At 39.1% G+C, this 16507-nt stretch overlaps 3 protein-coding genes and 1 long non-coding RNA gene across 16 annotated transcripts; 2 read left to right on the top strand and 2 right to left on the bottom strand.

Annotated features, from left to right (window-relative positions):
• Positions 1 to 849: 849 nt before the first annotated feature.
• LOC119017620 (UDP-glucuronosyltransferase 2C1-like) lies at positions 850 to 14659 on the top strand. 8 transcript variants are annotated; one of them, XR_005074494.1, is made up of 3 exons: positions 850 to 919; positions 13917 to 14005; positions 14523 to 14659. XR_005074494.1 is itself a non-coding variant. In XM_037094398.1 (3 exons), the coding sequence occupies exon 3, from the start codon at positions 2962 to 2964 to the stop codon at positions 4552 to 4554; it is 1593 nt and encodes a 530-aa protein (XP_036950293.1). In that variant the 5' UTR covers positions 902 to 919; positions 1529 to 1653; positions 2193 to 2961; the 3' UTR covers positions 4555 to 4798. The 8 variants fall into 8 exon arrangements, 7 of the variants coding, with proteins under 7 accessions (XP_036950293.1, XP_036950298.1, XP_036950296.1 ...); XM_037094398.1 differs by lacking the exons at positions 13917 to 14005; positions 14523 to 14659 and adding exons at positions 1529 to 1653; positions 2193 to 4798 and having other exon boundaries at positions 902 to 919; XM_037094401.1 differs by lacking the exons at positions 850 to 919; positions 13917 to 14005; positions 14523 to 14659 and adding exons at positions 937 to 1644; positions 2193 to 2276; positions 2955 to 4798.
• Positions 7548 to 10443, top strand: LOC119017624 (UDP-glucuronosyltransferase 2C1-like). The gene is made up of 2 exons (XM_037094406.1): positions 7548 to 8038; positions 8188 to 10443. The coding sequence occupies exon 2, from the start codon at positions 8189 to 8191 to the stop codon at positions 9779 to 9781; it is 1593 nt and encodes a 530-aa protein (XP_036950301.1). The 5' UTR covers positions 7548 to 8038; position 8188; the 3' UTR covers positions 9782 to 10443.
• Positions 10508 to 13559, bottom strand: LOC119017627. The gene is made up of 3 exons (XR_005074496.1): positions 13524 to 13559; positions 12387 to 12457; positions 10508 to 11927 (listed from the first exon to the last, which is right to left on the bottom strand). It is a non-coding gene; the product is annotated as an uncharacterized LOC119017627 (long non-coding RNA).
• LOC119017625 lies at positions 13869 to 15514 on the bottom strand. Of its 6 annotated transcripts, XM_037094412.1 has the most exons (6): positions 15416 to 15514; positions 15283 to 15315; positions 14881 to 15195; positions 14486 to 14806; positions 14208 to 14412; positions 13869 to 13983 (listed from the first exon to the last, which is right to left on the bottom strand). In XM_037094412.1, exons 1-6 carry the CDS (start codon positions 15462 to 15464, stop codon positions 13884 to 13886), a joined length of 1023 nt encoding a protein of 340 aa, XP_036950307.1. In that variant the 5' UTR covers positions 15465 to 15514; the 3' UTR covers positions 13869 to 13883. The 6 variants fall into 6 exon arrangements, 5 of the variants coding, with proteins under 5 accessions (XP_036950307.1, XP_036950303.1, XP_036950306.1 ...); XM_037094408.1 differs by having other exon boundaries at positions 14881 to 15315; positions 15416 to 15500; XM_037094411.1 differs by having other exon boundaries at positions 14208 to 14232; positions 14323 to 14412; positions 14881 to 15426.
• Positions 15515 to 16507: the final 993 nt, after the last annotated feature.

Here is a 16507-nt window from a genome sequence, read left to right as displayed (position 1 = left end):
GCCAAATCTCTCCAATGCTGTCTGCAGTCATAGTTTGGATTAAATCTGTATGCAATGCATCTGATTCTGAAGTACATGTTTAATGAAACTTTGCAGATACACACAAAACATTACGGCATAAACTTAAGACTGGAAATGCTTCTAGACTCAATCTATGTATAAAGGTTGCTGGGCCGAGTACAGTCTACATGGAACCACTGAATAAATCAAAGGTGCTGCAGCATTTGATTAATTTATAAGTTAATATACATTTTTGCACATTGTTGTTATTTAATTTAATAGCTGAGAACTCTGCAAATTGCAGTCACATGTATTTTCACATTTGTCATATATTGCACACATGTTATATGTTTATTCAATTGTTATTTTATTCTTCACTACTTATTTTCCCTCTGTACTGCTGTGTTACCTGTGAATTTCTCCCAATTATCTTAAACTTTCCTCCGATTTATTTTATTATTATTTATTTTTTATTATTACAGGTTGTTAGAGTAAGGGTGACAGTGTTCCTCTTATGCTGGGGAAACATTCTGAAATGACCTCTGGTTTACATAGTTTTCAGATACAGACGGTCAGGCTCTCCACGCCCTCTTTTTAATCTGATCTGGTGACACTTCACCTGGAGCCCTTATATATATGAGCACTTTTCGTGCCCTGTGCCCTCCCACGCTTCTCCATAAAACAACCACCTCCTCCTCATGCTCCGTATTGTTGCAGAACAAAGTTGTATTGTACTCTGCTATAGTTTACGTGCGCCCCTTACGTTTTTGCTTCGCAATTGCTTCGTTATCGATAGTCAATCATTACATGCAGGCATTCTGAGAAGGCAGGTTGTGTGGTCCTCTTGGCTCTCCCCTCTGTCGCCGAAAGCACGCGTCACTTCCTGTGCGCCCGCTGCCCGCCGCGGCTGCTACTGCAGGTACGAACGGGTAGAAATACTACATCACGAATATTTTGGTACACACACTGAATACCGATTTCAAAGAAATGTGCTCGCAGTTTTTTTTAGAGTACACTAATGTAATAAGCCATGCTTTGTATCAAGTTAGGGGGAAAACAACTCATTAAATAATATGGACTTTATAGACGGTTAGCAAAGCCAGTTATACCATAAAAAACGTTAGTTCACAGTAAGTAATTTGTTTGAAATTAGGCAAAAACTCGACATAACACGTGACATGAAAGAAAGTCTCATAACGGTATAATAGGTGGGAAGAAAACTTGTTTAATTTTGCTGTACAGTTTTCTTGTAATATTTTACAAATTGCCCTCCAAGACAGTCTGATAAAGTGCTAACTCAAAGCTCTCAAGTCTCACGCATTTCAACCCGCTCACACGCCACACCTTGTTTTTCTTGTGCCGAGAAATTTCCATGATACTGCCCACCAAGTTTTTACAACAGTGGAACAGGTAGGAATCAAGTGGGTTCCCCGTAGACGTCAGAAGTCGCCTGTCACGTACCAGCAAATAAAAAAAAAAGATCATATCTAACCATCAGCCAATCAAAAAATAGCATTGCTTTATCCAGGTAAGATTTAGCTATGAAGGTTCAGACGCTCCATGAGGTAGCTACAGAAGGGGACACCTGTTGCATCGATTCACATCTAGCTACAGACTGATCGACATGGGAGAAGACCATATCCTGTGAGTACAGTAAGTCACCTCATCATTTGGTTTCGGTTGCTGGGTAATATTGTGTCCAGGAAGTTAGTAATCAGTAATGTTAGCTAACAGTTTGACCAGAGTGTGTGAACTATTCTAGCTAGCCAGTTGAATCCCTGCTAATTTCAGCAGCTATTCAGACACTTAAGTAATGTTTTTAAGTCTCACATAAGGAGATAAACTTGTATACTCATTTGCCTCAAATATGCGTTTTGGGAAGATTGTCGTTATGAGTTGGATGATATCTCTGATGTGATGGATAAAGGCATAAAATGTATGTAGGCATACAGTGTAGTCTGTGGGTAAAATAGCATGCTTACATAGAGGAATACCTTCATCCACTTGCACTTATTGTGCATATTTTGCTGAATGTATGTGCACTTACCGTTTATCTGTCTAGTTTTGAGTTAAAGTGCTGATTGCCAAGTCAAATTCATGTGTCTACCTGATGCATTTGGCAAATAAAAAGTGATTTTAATTCTGAAATATTGTTCAAACTACCTGTATTTAATTTGCTATGTCTCTTTCAGTTCTCCGTCTGGTAGGAGAAAAGCTTTACCACCAGAGTGACCCTCAACAGGCTCCTTGAGGCTGGAGGCATCGTACCTCAGGAGGTGCAGCCAGGCCTCAAAACCTGCCACCAACACCTACAATAAACAACACTAACCATTATATCTATCTCTCTCTCACTCACACACACACTCACACACACACATACATGCACTACAATATGTTAAATAAATATTTTTATTTGTACGAATTTATGTGTCATTTATGAGATCAGATCCCCGTCCCCACCCCTGCTGCTGCCGCCAAAGTCTCACTCTGAACTCAGTTCAAAACTTGACAGCCCGTGATTCATTATTTGGTAATAATGATAAAACAGCGTCTAATAAATGTATTTTTGATCTGATATTACATTGCATTTCATTTATAATGGCATGATCTTATAAAATAGTGTGTAATAGTCTATTAAAATCCCCTCTTTGGATTTAAATTCGAGTATAATTTGGGATAATACTGTATTTTAGGCCTAAGAAGGTATTATATGTGGTTTGCAATTACAGCATTACTTAAGTGTATGGTTTATAATTAGGGTGTTACTATGTGTTTACTGTAATTCCAGTTTAAATGTCAATTGAAATAAGACTTTGATTGTTATGTGTTATTCATTTAGTCAGTGTAGGGTATGACGTTGTTGTTTTCATGGTGTAATAAATACCATATTATTTCTAGTTTTTGCCTAATTTGACAAAAAATACAACATTATCTTTATGTTTTTTCCTCCTCAGGGTAAAGATGCCTCCACATAGAAATGTCACTTTTCTTCTCTTCTTTTCTATCTTGCTCTTGTTTTGGAGAATTTGTCATGGAGGTAAGATTCTGGTTGTCCCTGCTGAGGGAAGCCACTGGGTGAACATGGACATCTTGATCAAAGCCCTCCACTCTCGAGGACACTCTGTCGATGTGGTACGAGCCAATAAAAGCTGGTACATCAAGGACGACTCTCCGCACTACAAGACAATCACAGTTCCCGTCACTGAAGCCTTTAATCATGACTTTGTGAACCCGATCCTGAAAAGGATGATTGACATAGAGAGGGGTAAAACTTCACTTTTGACCATTGCCGGTTTGCTTTCTGAGCTTTCTTATACAATGATTAACTTACAGAGAATAATGTGCAAAATGGCGACCATCATTTTTGAAGATAAAGACTTAATGAATAGTTTAAAGGAGAGTGAGTATGATCTGGTCCTTACTGACCCAATGATTGGGGTTGGTATAATGTTGGCTCATGCTCTTAAACTACCTCTGGTCTATAACGTGCGGTGGGTAACTAGCGGAGAGGGGCATTTGGCTGTTGCACCGTCTCCTTTATCTTATATTCCAATGACTGGCTCCAAACTGTCAGACAAAATGACTTTCATGCAGAGAGTCTTAAATCAAATGGTCTATGTCATTTGGAAAGTTCAGGATGCATTATTAGTCGACCCTCAGTATCAAGCAGTTTGTGACAAGTTCTTTGGCCCAGAAGTCAGATATAGTGACCTTCTGAGGGGAGCAGATCTGTGGCTCATGAGAGTGGACTTTGTGTTTGAGTTCCCTCGTCCCACCATGCCTAATGTTGTGTACATGGGAGGGTTCCAGTGTAAACCTGCTGAACCTTTACCTGAACACCTGGAGGAGTTTGTGCAGAGTTCAGGAGAACATGGAGTCATCTTCATGTCCATGGGGACTTTTGTGAGTGAACTTCCTGCTGACTTGACAAATGAGATGGCTGCAGCTTTTGCCAGATTGCCTCAGAAAGTCATCTGGAGGCATACAGGTGACAGACCAGCCAGTCTGGGCAACAACACTTTACTAGTTGACTGGATGCCACAGAATGATCTTTTAGGACATCCAAAGATGAAGTTATTTGTGGCCCATGGAGGAACAAATGGACTTCTAGAGGCTATTTATCACGGAGTCCCAGTTTTGGGTCTGCCCTTGTTTTCTGACCAGTACGACAACCTGCTGCGTCTGAAAGAAAGAGGAGGAGCTAAGATTCTCACCCTCAACGCAGTGGACAAAGACGACAACTTCCTGAAGGCCATACAGGAAGTCCTGAATGAGCCCTCGTACAGGATGAACATGCAGAGACTGTCCAGGCTGCACAGAGACACACCGATTAAGCCGATGGATACCGCCCTCTTCTGGATAGAGTTCGTCATGAGACACAAAGGTGCAGCTCACCTGAGAACAGAGTCCTACAGGCTGCCCTGGTATTCCTACCACTCTGTGGATGTAGTTCTGTTCCTGGCCGGAGCTGTGCTGCTCATGCTTTGTACCATTTTCCTCTCAATCCGGTGTTTATACACTACAATGTGTAAACGTAAAGCCAAACGTGACTAATCATTCAATCATTTAATGTGCATCTTTTACATTAAAAGAATAAAAATCCACTGTCAATATATGGATGAATTTTGATAACCTTGAGAATTATATACTATTTGTCTTAAGTGTCCACTCTGTGGATGTAGTTCTGTCTTTTTTGGCGACCATTGCAATGATTACTTTTCCCTCTTTGTTCATAAGATGTGTATGTCTTGAGAAATGTTTGAAAAGAAAACTTAATAAAAAATGACAAGGCTCTGTTCTTGTTGTACAAAAGTATATAAACAAATAAATGGGCATATTTGTCTCTCACTGTGGTGAATTAATGAAGGACATGCAGTAAATACAGAGTTGGGCAAATCTTTCCGAAACTTTCTGCAGTCATATTTAGAATTGTTTAGTTAATCCTGAAAATTCCTATCAGATATTACTTTTGGTTTGTCAGCCACCTTGGTTACTGATTTTGATGTGAGGCACACAGTATTGTTTGTTACATTAGTATATGTTATATCAACCATCTTGACTCTCACAGACTTCGACGGATAAAGGCTTCCAATCCTGATGTAGACTTTGTATGAGCATACAAACCTTTGAAAAGGCACCTCTAAGAAGAGAATGTTATTCATTACCAACACTGAAGGGAGCATGCTACTTAGTGTTAATGTATTCAGAGCAGAAATCACACAAAGATCTAAATAAGTAGCTGCAACGATTTTTTTTTCCACACGGTGGAAGAACTCGAATAACAGCTAATCTTTAATCAACTTATGTAACCTTTCCTTGACTTTGTGGTTATTTATTCAGTGGTAGCTCTGGTGCTTCACTGCAACATTGAGACACATGCTTGGAGCACGTTCATGTAGTACAGGTATGTTATACAGCTCAGCTTGCCTGTGATTTAATATTACTGAATTTCCCATTATATTTAAAATGACTTTAATTTCATTTTATGGCATTTATACTTTGTAATATCTATAAGCTAACAATGTTTTTATTTATTGATTTTTTTTCCCTTCATGTTAAAGATGCCTCCACATGGGAATGTCACTTTTCTTCTCATATTCTCCATCATGTTCTTGTCATGGAGAATTTGTCACGGGGGGAAGATTCTGGTTGTGCCTGTTGAGGGAAGCCACTGGGTGAACATGGACATCTTGATCAAAGCCCTCCACTCTCGAGGACACTCTGTTGATGTGATACGAGCCAATGAAAGCTGGTACATCAAGGACGACTCTCCGCACTACAAGACAATCACATTTCCCGTCACTGAAGCCTTTAATCATGACTTTGTTATCCCGATCCTGAAAAGGATGATCGTTATAGTAAGAGAGAGCTCACTGTTGAGCTTTGTGAGTTTGCAGGTTGAATTTTCTAATACAAAGATTAACATGCATAGAATGATATCCAAAATGACAACTGACATGTTTGAAGATAAAGACTTCATGAATAGTTTAAAGGAGAGAGAGTACGATCTGGTCCTTACTGACCCAACATGGGGGGTAGGTATAATGTTGGCTCATGCTCTTAAACTACCTCTGGTCTATAATGTGCGGTGGATAACAGGCGCAGAGGGGCATTTGGTTGTTGCACCGTCTCCTTTATCTTATATTCCGATGTTTGGCTCTGGACTGTCAGACAAAATGACTTTTGTGCAGAGACTCAAAAATCTCATTTTCTTTGGCATTTGGAAAGTTCAGGATGCATTATTAGTCGACCCTCAGTATCAAGCAGTTTGTGACAAGTTCTTTGGCCCAGAAGTCAGATATAGTGACCTTCTGAAGGGAGCAGACCTGTGGCTCATGAGAGTGGACTTTGTGTTTGAGTTCCCTCGTCCCACCATGCCTAATGTTGTGTACATGGGAGGGTTCCAGTGTAAACCTGCCGAACCTTTACCTGAACACCTGGAGGAGTTTGTGCAGAGTTCAGGAGAACATGGAGTCATCATCATGTCCATGGGGACTTTTGTGAATGAACTTCCTGCTGACATGACAAATGAGATCGCTGCAGCTTTTGCCCGATTACCTCAGAAAGTCATCTGGAGGCATAAAGGTGACAGACCAGCCAGTCAGGGCAACAACACCTTAATAGTCGACTGGATGCCACAGAATGATCTTTTAGGACATCCAAAGACAAAACTATTTGTGGCCCATGGAGGAACAAATGGCGTTCAAGAAGCTCTTTTTCACGGAGTCCCAGTTGTGGGTCTGCCTGTTTTTTTCGACCAATACGACAACCTGCTGCGCCTGAAAGAGAGAGGAGGAGCTAAGATTCTCACCCTTAATGCAGTGGACAAAGACGACAACTTCCTGAAGGCCATACAGGAAGTCCTGAATGAGCCCTCGTACAGGATGAACATGCAGAGACTGTCCAGGCTGCACAGAGACACACCGATGAAGCCGATGGATACCGCCCTCTTCTGGATAGAGTTCGTCATGAGACACAAAGGTGCAGCTCACCTGAGACCGGCGTCCTACAGGCTGCCCTGGTATTCCTACCACTCTGTGGATGTAGTTCTGTTCCTGGCCGGAGCTGTGCTGCTCGTGCTTTGTACCATTTTTCTCTTGATCAGGTGTTTATACACTACAATGTGTAAACGTAAAGCCAAACGTGACTAATCATTCAAGGGATGTACATTTTTTACATTAAATGGATAAAAATGCACTAGTGTGTCAGTAGGAAGATGCATTTTGTTAATCTTGAGGATTATATACTATTTGTTTGAATTGTCCACTCTGTGGATGTAGTTCTGTCTTTTTTGGCGACTATTGCAGCAATTACTTTTCCTTCTCTGTTGCTTTTAAGATGTGTATGTCTTGAGAAATGTTTGAAAAGAAGATGTAATAAAAAATGACAAGGCTCTTGACACCATTCTGTTCTTTTTCTACAAAAGTATATGAACAAATAAATGGGCATATTAGTGTCCCAATGTGGACAATGAAGGGAGGACATGCAGTTAATACAAAGTAGGACAAATCTCTCCGATACTTTCCCCAGTCATATTTAGAATTGTTTAGTTAATCCTGAAAATTCCTATCAGATACCTACTTTTTGTTTGTCAGTAACCTTGGTTACTGATTTTGATGTGAGGCACACAATATTGTTTGTTACATTGCTATGAATTGACCATCTTGACTCTCACAGACTTCGAAGGATAAAGGCTTTCAATCCTGATGTAGACTTTGTATGAGCATACAAACCCCTTGAAAAGCCTCCTCTAAGAAGAGAATGTTATTCATTACAAACACTTAAGGGAGCATGCTACTTAGTGTTAATGTATTCAGAGCAGAAAGCACACAAGGCGGTACAAATAAGCTGCTGCAACATATTTTTTCCACACAGTGGAAGAACTGTCATCCATGCCAGAAGAAAAAAACTCAAATAACAGCTAATCTTTTATCAATTCATGTAATTTTCCTGGACTTTTTGGTAATTTATTCAACATACTGCTGGTGCTTCACTGCAACATTGAGGCACATGCTTGGAGCTCTTTCATATATTACAGGTATGTAATACAGCTCATCTTGCCTGTGATTTAATATGAATTTCCTTTTATATTTAAAATGGCTTTAATTGCATTTTATGGTTTTCATGGCTTGTAATAGCCATGAGCTGATAATGATTAATTTATTGATTTTCTCCCTTCATTTTAAGGATGCCTCCACATGGAAATGTCACTTTTCTTCTCTTATTTTCTGTGGTATTTGTGTTATGGAGAATTTGTCATGGAGGTAAGATTCTGGTCGTCCCTGCTGAGGGAAGCCACTGGGTGAACATGGACATCTTGATCAAAGCCCTCCACTCTCGAGGACACTCTGTTGATGTGATACGAACCAATAAAAGCTGGTACATCAAGGACGACTCTCTGCATTACAAGACAATCACAGTTCCCGTCACTGAAGCCTTTAATCATGAGTTTGTGAACCCGATCCTGAAAAGGATGATTGCTATAGGGAGGGGAGGAAGCTCACTTTTGAGCTTTGCAAATTTACAGGTTGAGATTTCTAATGCAATCATTAACGTACATAGAATAATGTGCAAAATGGCGACTGACATGTTTGAAGATAAAGACTTAATGAATATTTTAAAGGAGAGAGAGTACGATCTGGTCCTTATTGACCCAGCATGGGGGGCAGGTATAATGTTGGCTCATGCTCTTAAACTACCTCTGGTCTATAACGTGCGGTGGATAACAGGTGCAGAGGGGCATTTGGTTGTTGCACCGTCTCCTTTATCTCATATACCAATTACTGGCTCCAGACTGTCAGACAAAATGACTTTCATAGAAAGAGTCAAAAATCTAATGTTCTTTGTCATTTGGAAAGCTCAGGATGTATTTTTAATTGACCCTCAGTATCAAGCAGTTTGTGACAAGTTCTTTGGCCCAGAAGTCAGATATAGTGACCTTCTGAAGGGAGCAGACCTGTGGCTCATGAGAGTGGACTTTGTGTTTGAGTTCCCTCGTCCCACCATGCCTAATGTTGTGTACATGGGAGGGTTCCAGTGTAAACCTGCTGAACCTTTACCTGAACACCTGGAGGAGTTTGTGCAGAGTTCAGGAGAACATGGAGTCATCATCATGTCCATGGGGACTTTTGTGAGTGAACTTCCTGCTGACATGACAAATGAGATGGCTGCAGCTTTTGCCCGATTACCTCAGAAAGTCATCTGGAGGCATACAGGTGACAGACCAGCCAGTCTGGGCAACAACACTTTACTAGTTGACTGGATGCCACAGAATGATCTTTTAGGACATCCAAAGATGAAATTATTTGTGGCCCATGGAGGAACAAACAGCGTTCAAGAAGCTCTTTATCACGGAGTCCCAGTTGTGGGTCTGCCCTTGTTTTTTGACCAGTACGACAACCTGCTGCGCCTGAAAGAAAGAGGAGGAGCTAAGATTCTATCCATCGCTACAGTGGACAAAGACGACAACTTCCTGAAGGCCATACAGGAAGTCCTGAATGAGCCCTCGTACAGGATGAACATGCAGAGACTGTCCAGGCTGCACAGAGACACACCGATGAAGCCGATGGATACCGCTCTCTTCTGGATAGAGTTCGTCATGAGACACAAAGGTGCAGCTCACCTGAGAACAGAGTCCTACAGGCTGCCCTGGTATTCCTACCACTCTGTGGATGTAGTTCTGTTCCTGGCCGGAGCTGTGCTGCTCGTGCTTTGTACCATTTTTCTCTTGATCAGGTGTTTATACACTACAATGTGTAAACATAAAGCCAAACGTGACTAATCATTCAAGGGATGTACATTTTTACATTAAATGGATAAAAATGCACCACTATCAATATGAAGATGCATTAATCTTGAAAATTATATACTATTTGTTTGAGGTGTCCAATCTGTGGATGTAGTTCTGTCTTTTTTGGTGTGTTGCAGCGATTGCTGTTCCCCCCATTTTGTTTTCAGATGTGAAGGTCTTGAGAAAAGCCTGAAATGCAAAATGAATTATAGTTGACAAGACTGTCACGCCTGCGCTTTCTACTCCAGTATCATGTTTCAGATTTTTGCTCAATTAACAGAAAAGCGTCAAGTCTTGATCATTACATGTTGAACGCTAAATCTTTAGAGCAGTACTGCCATTGATCTGCTGATAGTAAAATGTAGTCATTATGATAATGCTGTATTGTTGTTAGGTTGTGGAGTATTGATGTGTTATTAATGTGAGCAATGTAGATGATCATGTGTATTTCATATTAGATCATGTGGAAACATACGTAGGTTCAATGTGTGCATGTATGCTGTATGATATGATGCGTGTATATCAACAATAATGTGCTTCATATTAATGAACTGTTGTATACTTGAATGTTTTTTTAATGTGGACTCTTTCAAGATTAGCCAATAAGCTAAAAGATATCAAAAATAAAAATCTAACTGTATATTAAAAGTGTCCTCTGTGGTATAATTTTTTTATTAAAAACAGGAAAACAACCCTAAAACAGATGTTTTATGGGTATACAGTTCCTTCCCTTGAGGTGCAGCAGGGGATTATGGTTAGGTTGCATACCAGAGCCCCCGCTGAATTTGCAGTGCAGTTTTCTTATCATGTGTAGCAAATAAACCCTAATAATAATATTATAATAATATAATAAACCAGAGCAAGCTTTTTAGAAATGCTCATTGCAAGTAAGGTGACCTCACATGTTCAGATTGGGAGATGACAGCGAAAATCTTTTTAAAAACAGTTTTAGCCCCAGTGAAGGTTTTTATTTTTATTTCTCTAATTTTATTTTACAGCAATGCACAGCTGCTCCCTCTCCCTCAAAGCGTTAACTTCATTCTGCTCTGCTGTATTTCCTAAAGGAGCTGCAGCAGTAAAGAATGTAGTGAATCATTACAGTCCTTTTCTCTTATCAGATAAGGTCACAGAAGACTTTGGTTAAACTTTCATAAGGGTACACTGGGACAATAAGTGCAGGCGGCTGCACAGTGTTCAATCATTATAAAACAATCAAATAAACAATGATGGCCCACATATGAAGTGCAAGTCATCATCCATGTGTAAACTTCACTCTTTCAGGACGTTTTGGCTAAAAAGTGCTGAAAAGCATCCAGATAAAATAGCACAACTACCTGTTTTAACAATGGCATCATTTAATATTTCCATATATAACTTGTTAGATAAAACAGCTTTTGTAGTTTAATTCTGTGCCTGTAGTCATCATCCACAGATCATGTTTGATTGGTGGAAATCTTAAATAAGTCAATTTTCTCCAAATTCAGGGAGAAATATTGTGCGTTTCACTCCACCATATTTACACATTTTCAGGGAACTTTGACGAGACGAAACACAGAAGAAACTACACAGTGCACATTTAATATGCAGATTAATATTATAGCAGTTGAAGCAACACATGATAAGCATGTACTCTACATAAACTCCTCAGATGGGATTATTTAAATAAGACTTGATGCCGAGAGAGGTAAAATTCTACTATGTTTCACAAATAATAGCAAAAAAGAAGAAAGAGGAAACAGGTTTGTGAAGTGGCTTTTTTGTCCTCTACAGCAAAAGTCAATGAATGACAACCAACAATGATTATAACTATCAGTCATTAACAACAATGAAATATGTATGAACACATTCACAGTGGACACTTGTGCCTCTTTATGCAGGACTTTTACTTGAAAAGCACATAATATCGTACTAAGCCAAGAATATGTGCTTTGGACAGCAGAAACAACAGAGAGCAGATGCGTCAGACTGAATGTGTTCAATACAAAGTACAATCCATCAATGCAACAACAACATCTGCACTGTTATCCATTAAACTGATGGTGAAATCAAGTTCACTCTGGATCCGGTGTTCTCTTCTTCTTCTTCTTGACGGACATGGTGTACAAGAACGCTGCAGGCGGGCTGCCAGGGGGGTCATCTGTGGAGAAAAGTTCACAGTTAGGCCGTGGGCTGCTTAATTCGACTCCTTTTTCTGGACCCTGTGGTCATGAGAGAATTAGCTCTTGTGAGTGAGAAAGGAGGCCACAAAATGCTATTCACATCCACCGTGCAGCTATGAATGTTACTGTGGTTTTCCTGCACCAACTGGAAACCTCACTGACAGAAAGACCTGCTCACCACAGCTCTTATTCGCTTCTAAGACGATGACTTTATCATGTCTTAATTCTCCCACTTTCTGTCCCCTGAGTATGAGAATACTGCATTTTAACTAGAGATTTTACAGTACCTTACACACTCAATATATGTCAGGTGGCACACACCAGATCAATGTCATCATAGTCTTTCTCCCTCTCATCTGCATGTCAGAAATCAAAAGGTTTATATAGGTGATAAAAAAAACTACTTGTGTAAGAGCAGAAAGTAGTTCATGACCTACCTGCAACACTGTACACTCCCTCCAAATTATCATAATCCTCCTCAGAGTCCTCAGCAGCATTGCTCCCAAACCTAAGAAATGGTTGGCAATAGTAATATTAATAGTAGAAGTATTAATGATAATAATAATAATAAAAATAAATGGCTGTTTATAGAAAAGGGTTGTTTTTTTTTAATCAGTATGACTTTAGATTGTGTTAAAGGTAAGATATTTTCACATTATTATGAAGTGCAAACTCGTCTTACTCCAAGAAACTTTTCCGCTTACTTCAGTTTATAATCATAATGTCTTGACTATCTCATTATAATGTGAAAGGTTTTGTGATACCTCAGATAACCTTTTGTTGTAATATAAAACATGTCACTACTATATCGTTACACAAAGAAAAGCTTCTGGGTACATTGTAATATGTTTGTGTGATGGATGAATGTAAAAATATCTTGTCATAACACCAAGAACAACTTATCATGATAGTGACCTATTAAGTTGTAACATCATACTGATGCGTTTTTTTTTTGTTTTTTTTTTTTTTTCTGGTTTGGTAGCAACACATTGAAAAATAATCATTGTTGTATAAAGTTCCCAAAAGTCATGCTTGAGTTAATTCAAAGACAACATGTTTACTTGAGTAAAAGGTGGAAAGGATCTGATACTGAAATTAAGTATCAAAAGTAATTTTTGAGCAATGAACATACTTCACTATTAAATGTATGAATAAATTACACATGGATTTACCTGTATATACTGTATATACACTGTACAATAGGGGTACAGATTATCAACTTGTTTGATTATCAGATCTGATCATTTTTTTCAATTGTGTTACTGATGAACTAATGTATCAAAAATGTGCTCCTTGATGCAGCATGCAATTTGCAAAGTAACTACTGACTGAAATAAATGTAGTGGAATAAATATTACAATAAAACATTTACCTTGGAATTATGGAATTATGCTATAAAATCATAACATTTCATAACATCAACCGTAGACATCTAATAATAACAGAAGTTAAATAAAATAGGTTAAGTAAGTGTAATTTATCACTCTGTTTATGAAATTAAACTATAGCACAATAAAGTAAACCTCCCCACATCTGAGGTAATTATTTGTATTAAAATTAAATTATAGTCTTACTCTTCTTCTTCCTCCTCCTCCACGCTGAAAGAATCTTCTGTTAATTGCAAAATACAATATTTTTAAAACATATAAAAGAGAGAAGAAAGAAATACATTTTTCTGTCATTATGAGGAACTCCTGTTCCTTTGGATGACCGTGTGATTATTTTTTCTCCTATATTTAACTCCACATAAGGAGTTAGTTGGGGGAAAGATTTTAATCAATTGAAGTAAATGTAAAAAAAAACAATCATCCCTGATGTTTCATACATCCTGAGAGGGTTTTTTCTTTACAGATCAGAATGTAGCTAGTGTTTTCTTTTTAAAGTCTTCATAGGTAATTTCGTTACATGCTCCCCAGAGCTTGCCTTCTCTGTAATCACTTTATCAACATACCATCTTGTGATTCCAGATCATCTCCCTCTGTCTGCTCCAGCTGCTCCTCTAACATCTCTGTATCTGCCGGCAGAGTCGCCACCCTGTGAGAAAACACAACTCGAGGTAAATACGCAAACACTCTGATCAACTCGGCTCTGTTTGATTCACACTCAGTTCACTGTAAACATTCTGCATGGCACAATAAGCATCCTGAAAATATCTCTGAGCACACATTACTGAGGAGTAAATGCCAGAAACTGTTTGTTTATGAGGTTTTATTTGATGATAGATCAGCCAGCATGAGTCAGACTGGATTAACGCTCACCGTGGTTTGCACAAAACTGAGCAGCCTGTTAAATGAGAAAGAAATAAAATCAGGAGAATCAAAATGGATGTTAACCACAAAATGATGACTGCAAAGTTGAGTCTGATCATCTGACCTGATTTGTTGATGCAACACAGACACAGGGTCAGTAATAAAATCAGGAATATCACTGAACTGAAGACCATCACTTGGAGGAACAAATAGTCTGGAAAGCAGACACGTCAGCCCAAACTGTAAAAATGTAAAACTTTAAAACTGCTATATCTATATGCACTCACATTTGACCTCGAGTAATACTGCGTTATTTCCTTGCAGTGTTATCTTGTGCTCCTGGATGCAGCTGGAGGGCAGCACCACACAGCTGTAATGACCCGAATCCCTCATGACGGCACAGTCGATGGTGAAAGCCACCTCCATCCGTGCGACGCTAAACTCTCCCACTTGGACGATGCTCTCATTCTTCATTAGGTAGGAGTGGATGAACTGACATTCATCAAGTGTTTGCAGGCTGGTAGAAACACTACATCTGAGCTCAACGTCCTCTCCCTCGCTGACAGTGGACGGCCCGGCCACTGAAATATCTGCAGGGACATAATTGGCTGTGCAGCAGGAGGATGAAATGAGTGCAGGGAACTAAGATTGACAAAGCTCTCAAAGGAATGAAAATCCTTACCTATTACCTGAATCTGAATGACGTTGTCGCCTCTCATGGCTACCTGGTGAGGCTCATACTCCGTACTGGAGAAAACACAGCTGTAATTTCCACTGTGATGAAGACCAACCCTTTTTATAATGAAGATGCTATCATCATTATCCTGCTTCTGCAGCTGTTTTCTGAGCCCAACATCATTCTGACATAAATAAACATAAACCTGGTTTTGTTTCTTGAACCCAACTGTGCTGCAGGTCACATACAGGTCATTATTCTCGCTTATAGTTTTTCGTTGGACCAGGATCTTTGCAGGTAGAATATCTGCTAATTGGTTAGCTGAAACAGAGACAGGCGCTTGGATTGATACATGACACAAAACAGTCACATTAAGATGCAGATGTTCGCTCACAATCAAAAACTCACCAGTAGTTGACCTGACCTGATTAGCAAGAGCACCTTGGAAGAAAAACAAGAAGTGAAGTTGAACCTTTCCCCACGTAACTGCACAATTATAAACACAAACAATAAGATAGTTAAACATATGAGTTGTACTTACACAGAAGAATGGTGATGGGATGCATGATTCCAAGCAGTGTGACAGCCATAGACTCTACACAGCACCATGTGAAACCCTGTAAAAAGGTGTCTGCCCACAACTCAGACAGCTCAAAGAGTAAATATGCAAATAATAACACTTCCTGTGCATTGTGTGGGGCCCTGTGACATTCAAACAAACAAAAGCAACATGGGTTCAAGCTTGTTCATGCATGCGTTTACTGAATGTCTGTACTTTTGTTCCTTATGTGCTTGTTTGTAACAAAGCTATTATAGTTTACTTAAATTAAACTAAAACGTTTGTGTCAACTGAAATGAAAATCAAAGCTACACAAATGTTACTGAGAGCATATTTGCACGCACATAACTAACTAAAAGGAAAATGCAAATACCACCCCAACTCATTTATTTGCGTAAATATATGCTGCATTTAATGGCAACGCATCATTTAATATCACTACATGGGCTCAGGAACACTACGTGAAATGGCTGTCAGTAAAAAGTGTGTTTGCTAATCAGTGAATTCTGTTTTTACTTTGGTTTCATACAGCGATCAAGTGTGTCGACACAGCAGGCACGAGGAGATAATGGTCCACGTGTTTATTGAGGTGTCTAACATGACTGCGAGTGAACTGCTCTCACAAAAATGTTGTGTTTGTATTAAGTTTCCTGTTCTGAACTTCTTATACCTCGAAAGAAACCCATATGTTTACCGTAAGATTTTCTGCAGACTAGTGATGTTTGATACCACCGATTTCCTTTCCGATCCGATACTGAGTAAAATTCAGGCTGGTATTGGCGATTCAGATCCGATACCAATAGTTTGTGCAAATACACCTAATGTGTCTGGTAAATCTAAAAAAAGAAGTGTATTTCAAATCATAGCTTCATAAAGAATACAAGACATCAGATTAATTATTTATTTAATCATTTTAAAATCACAGGGCAAAACAAAAGATGGAGCCACTCTGCACTGAATGCTTCATCCTATTTAGATTCAGCTATGTGTGCAGTCTCTCCAAATAGCCTACAATTTTTTTTACATTTTAAAATATTCATTTAACAGTTAAAGCAAATTAGACTGATGGTAAAT

The sequence above is a fragment of the Acanthopagrus latus genome, chromosome 4 (genome assembly GCF_904848185.1).
Source record: "Acanthopagrus latus isolate v.2019 chromosome 4, fAcaLat1.1, whole genome shotgun sequence".
Classification (NCBI taxonomy): domain Eukaryota; kingdom Metazoa; phylum Chordata; class Actinopteri; order Spariformes; family Sparidae; genus Acanthopagrus; species Acanthopagrus latus.
Note: the sequence above shows the minus strand (reverse complement) of the source record. Positions and strands in the feature narration are given on the sequence as shown.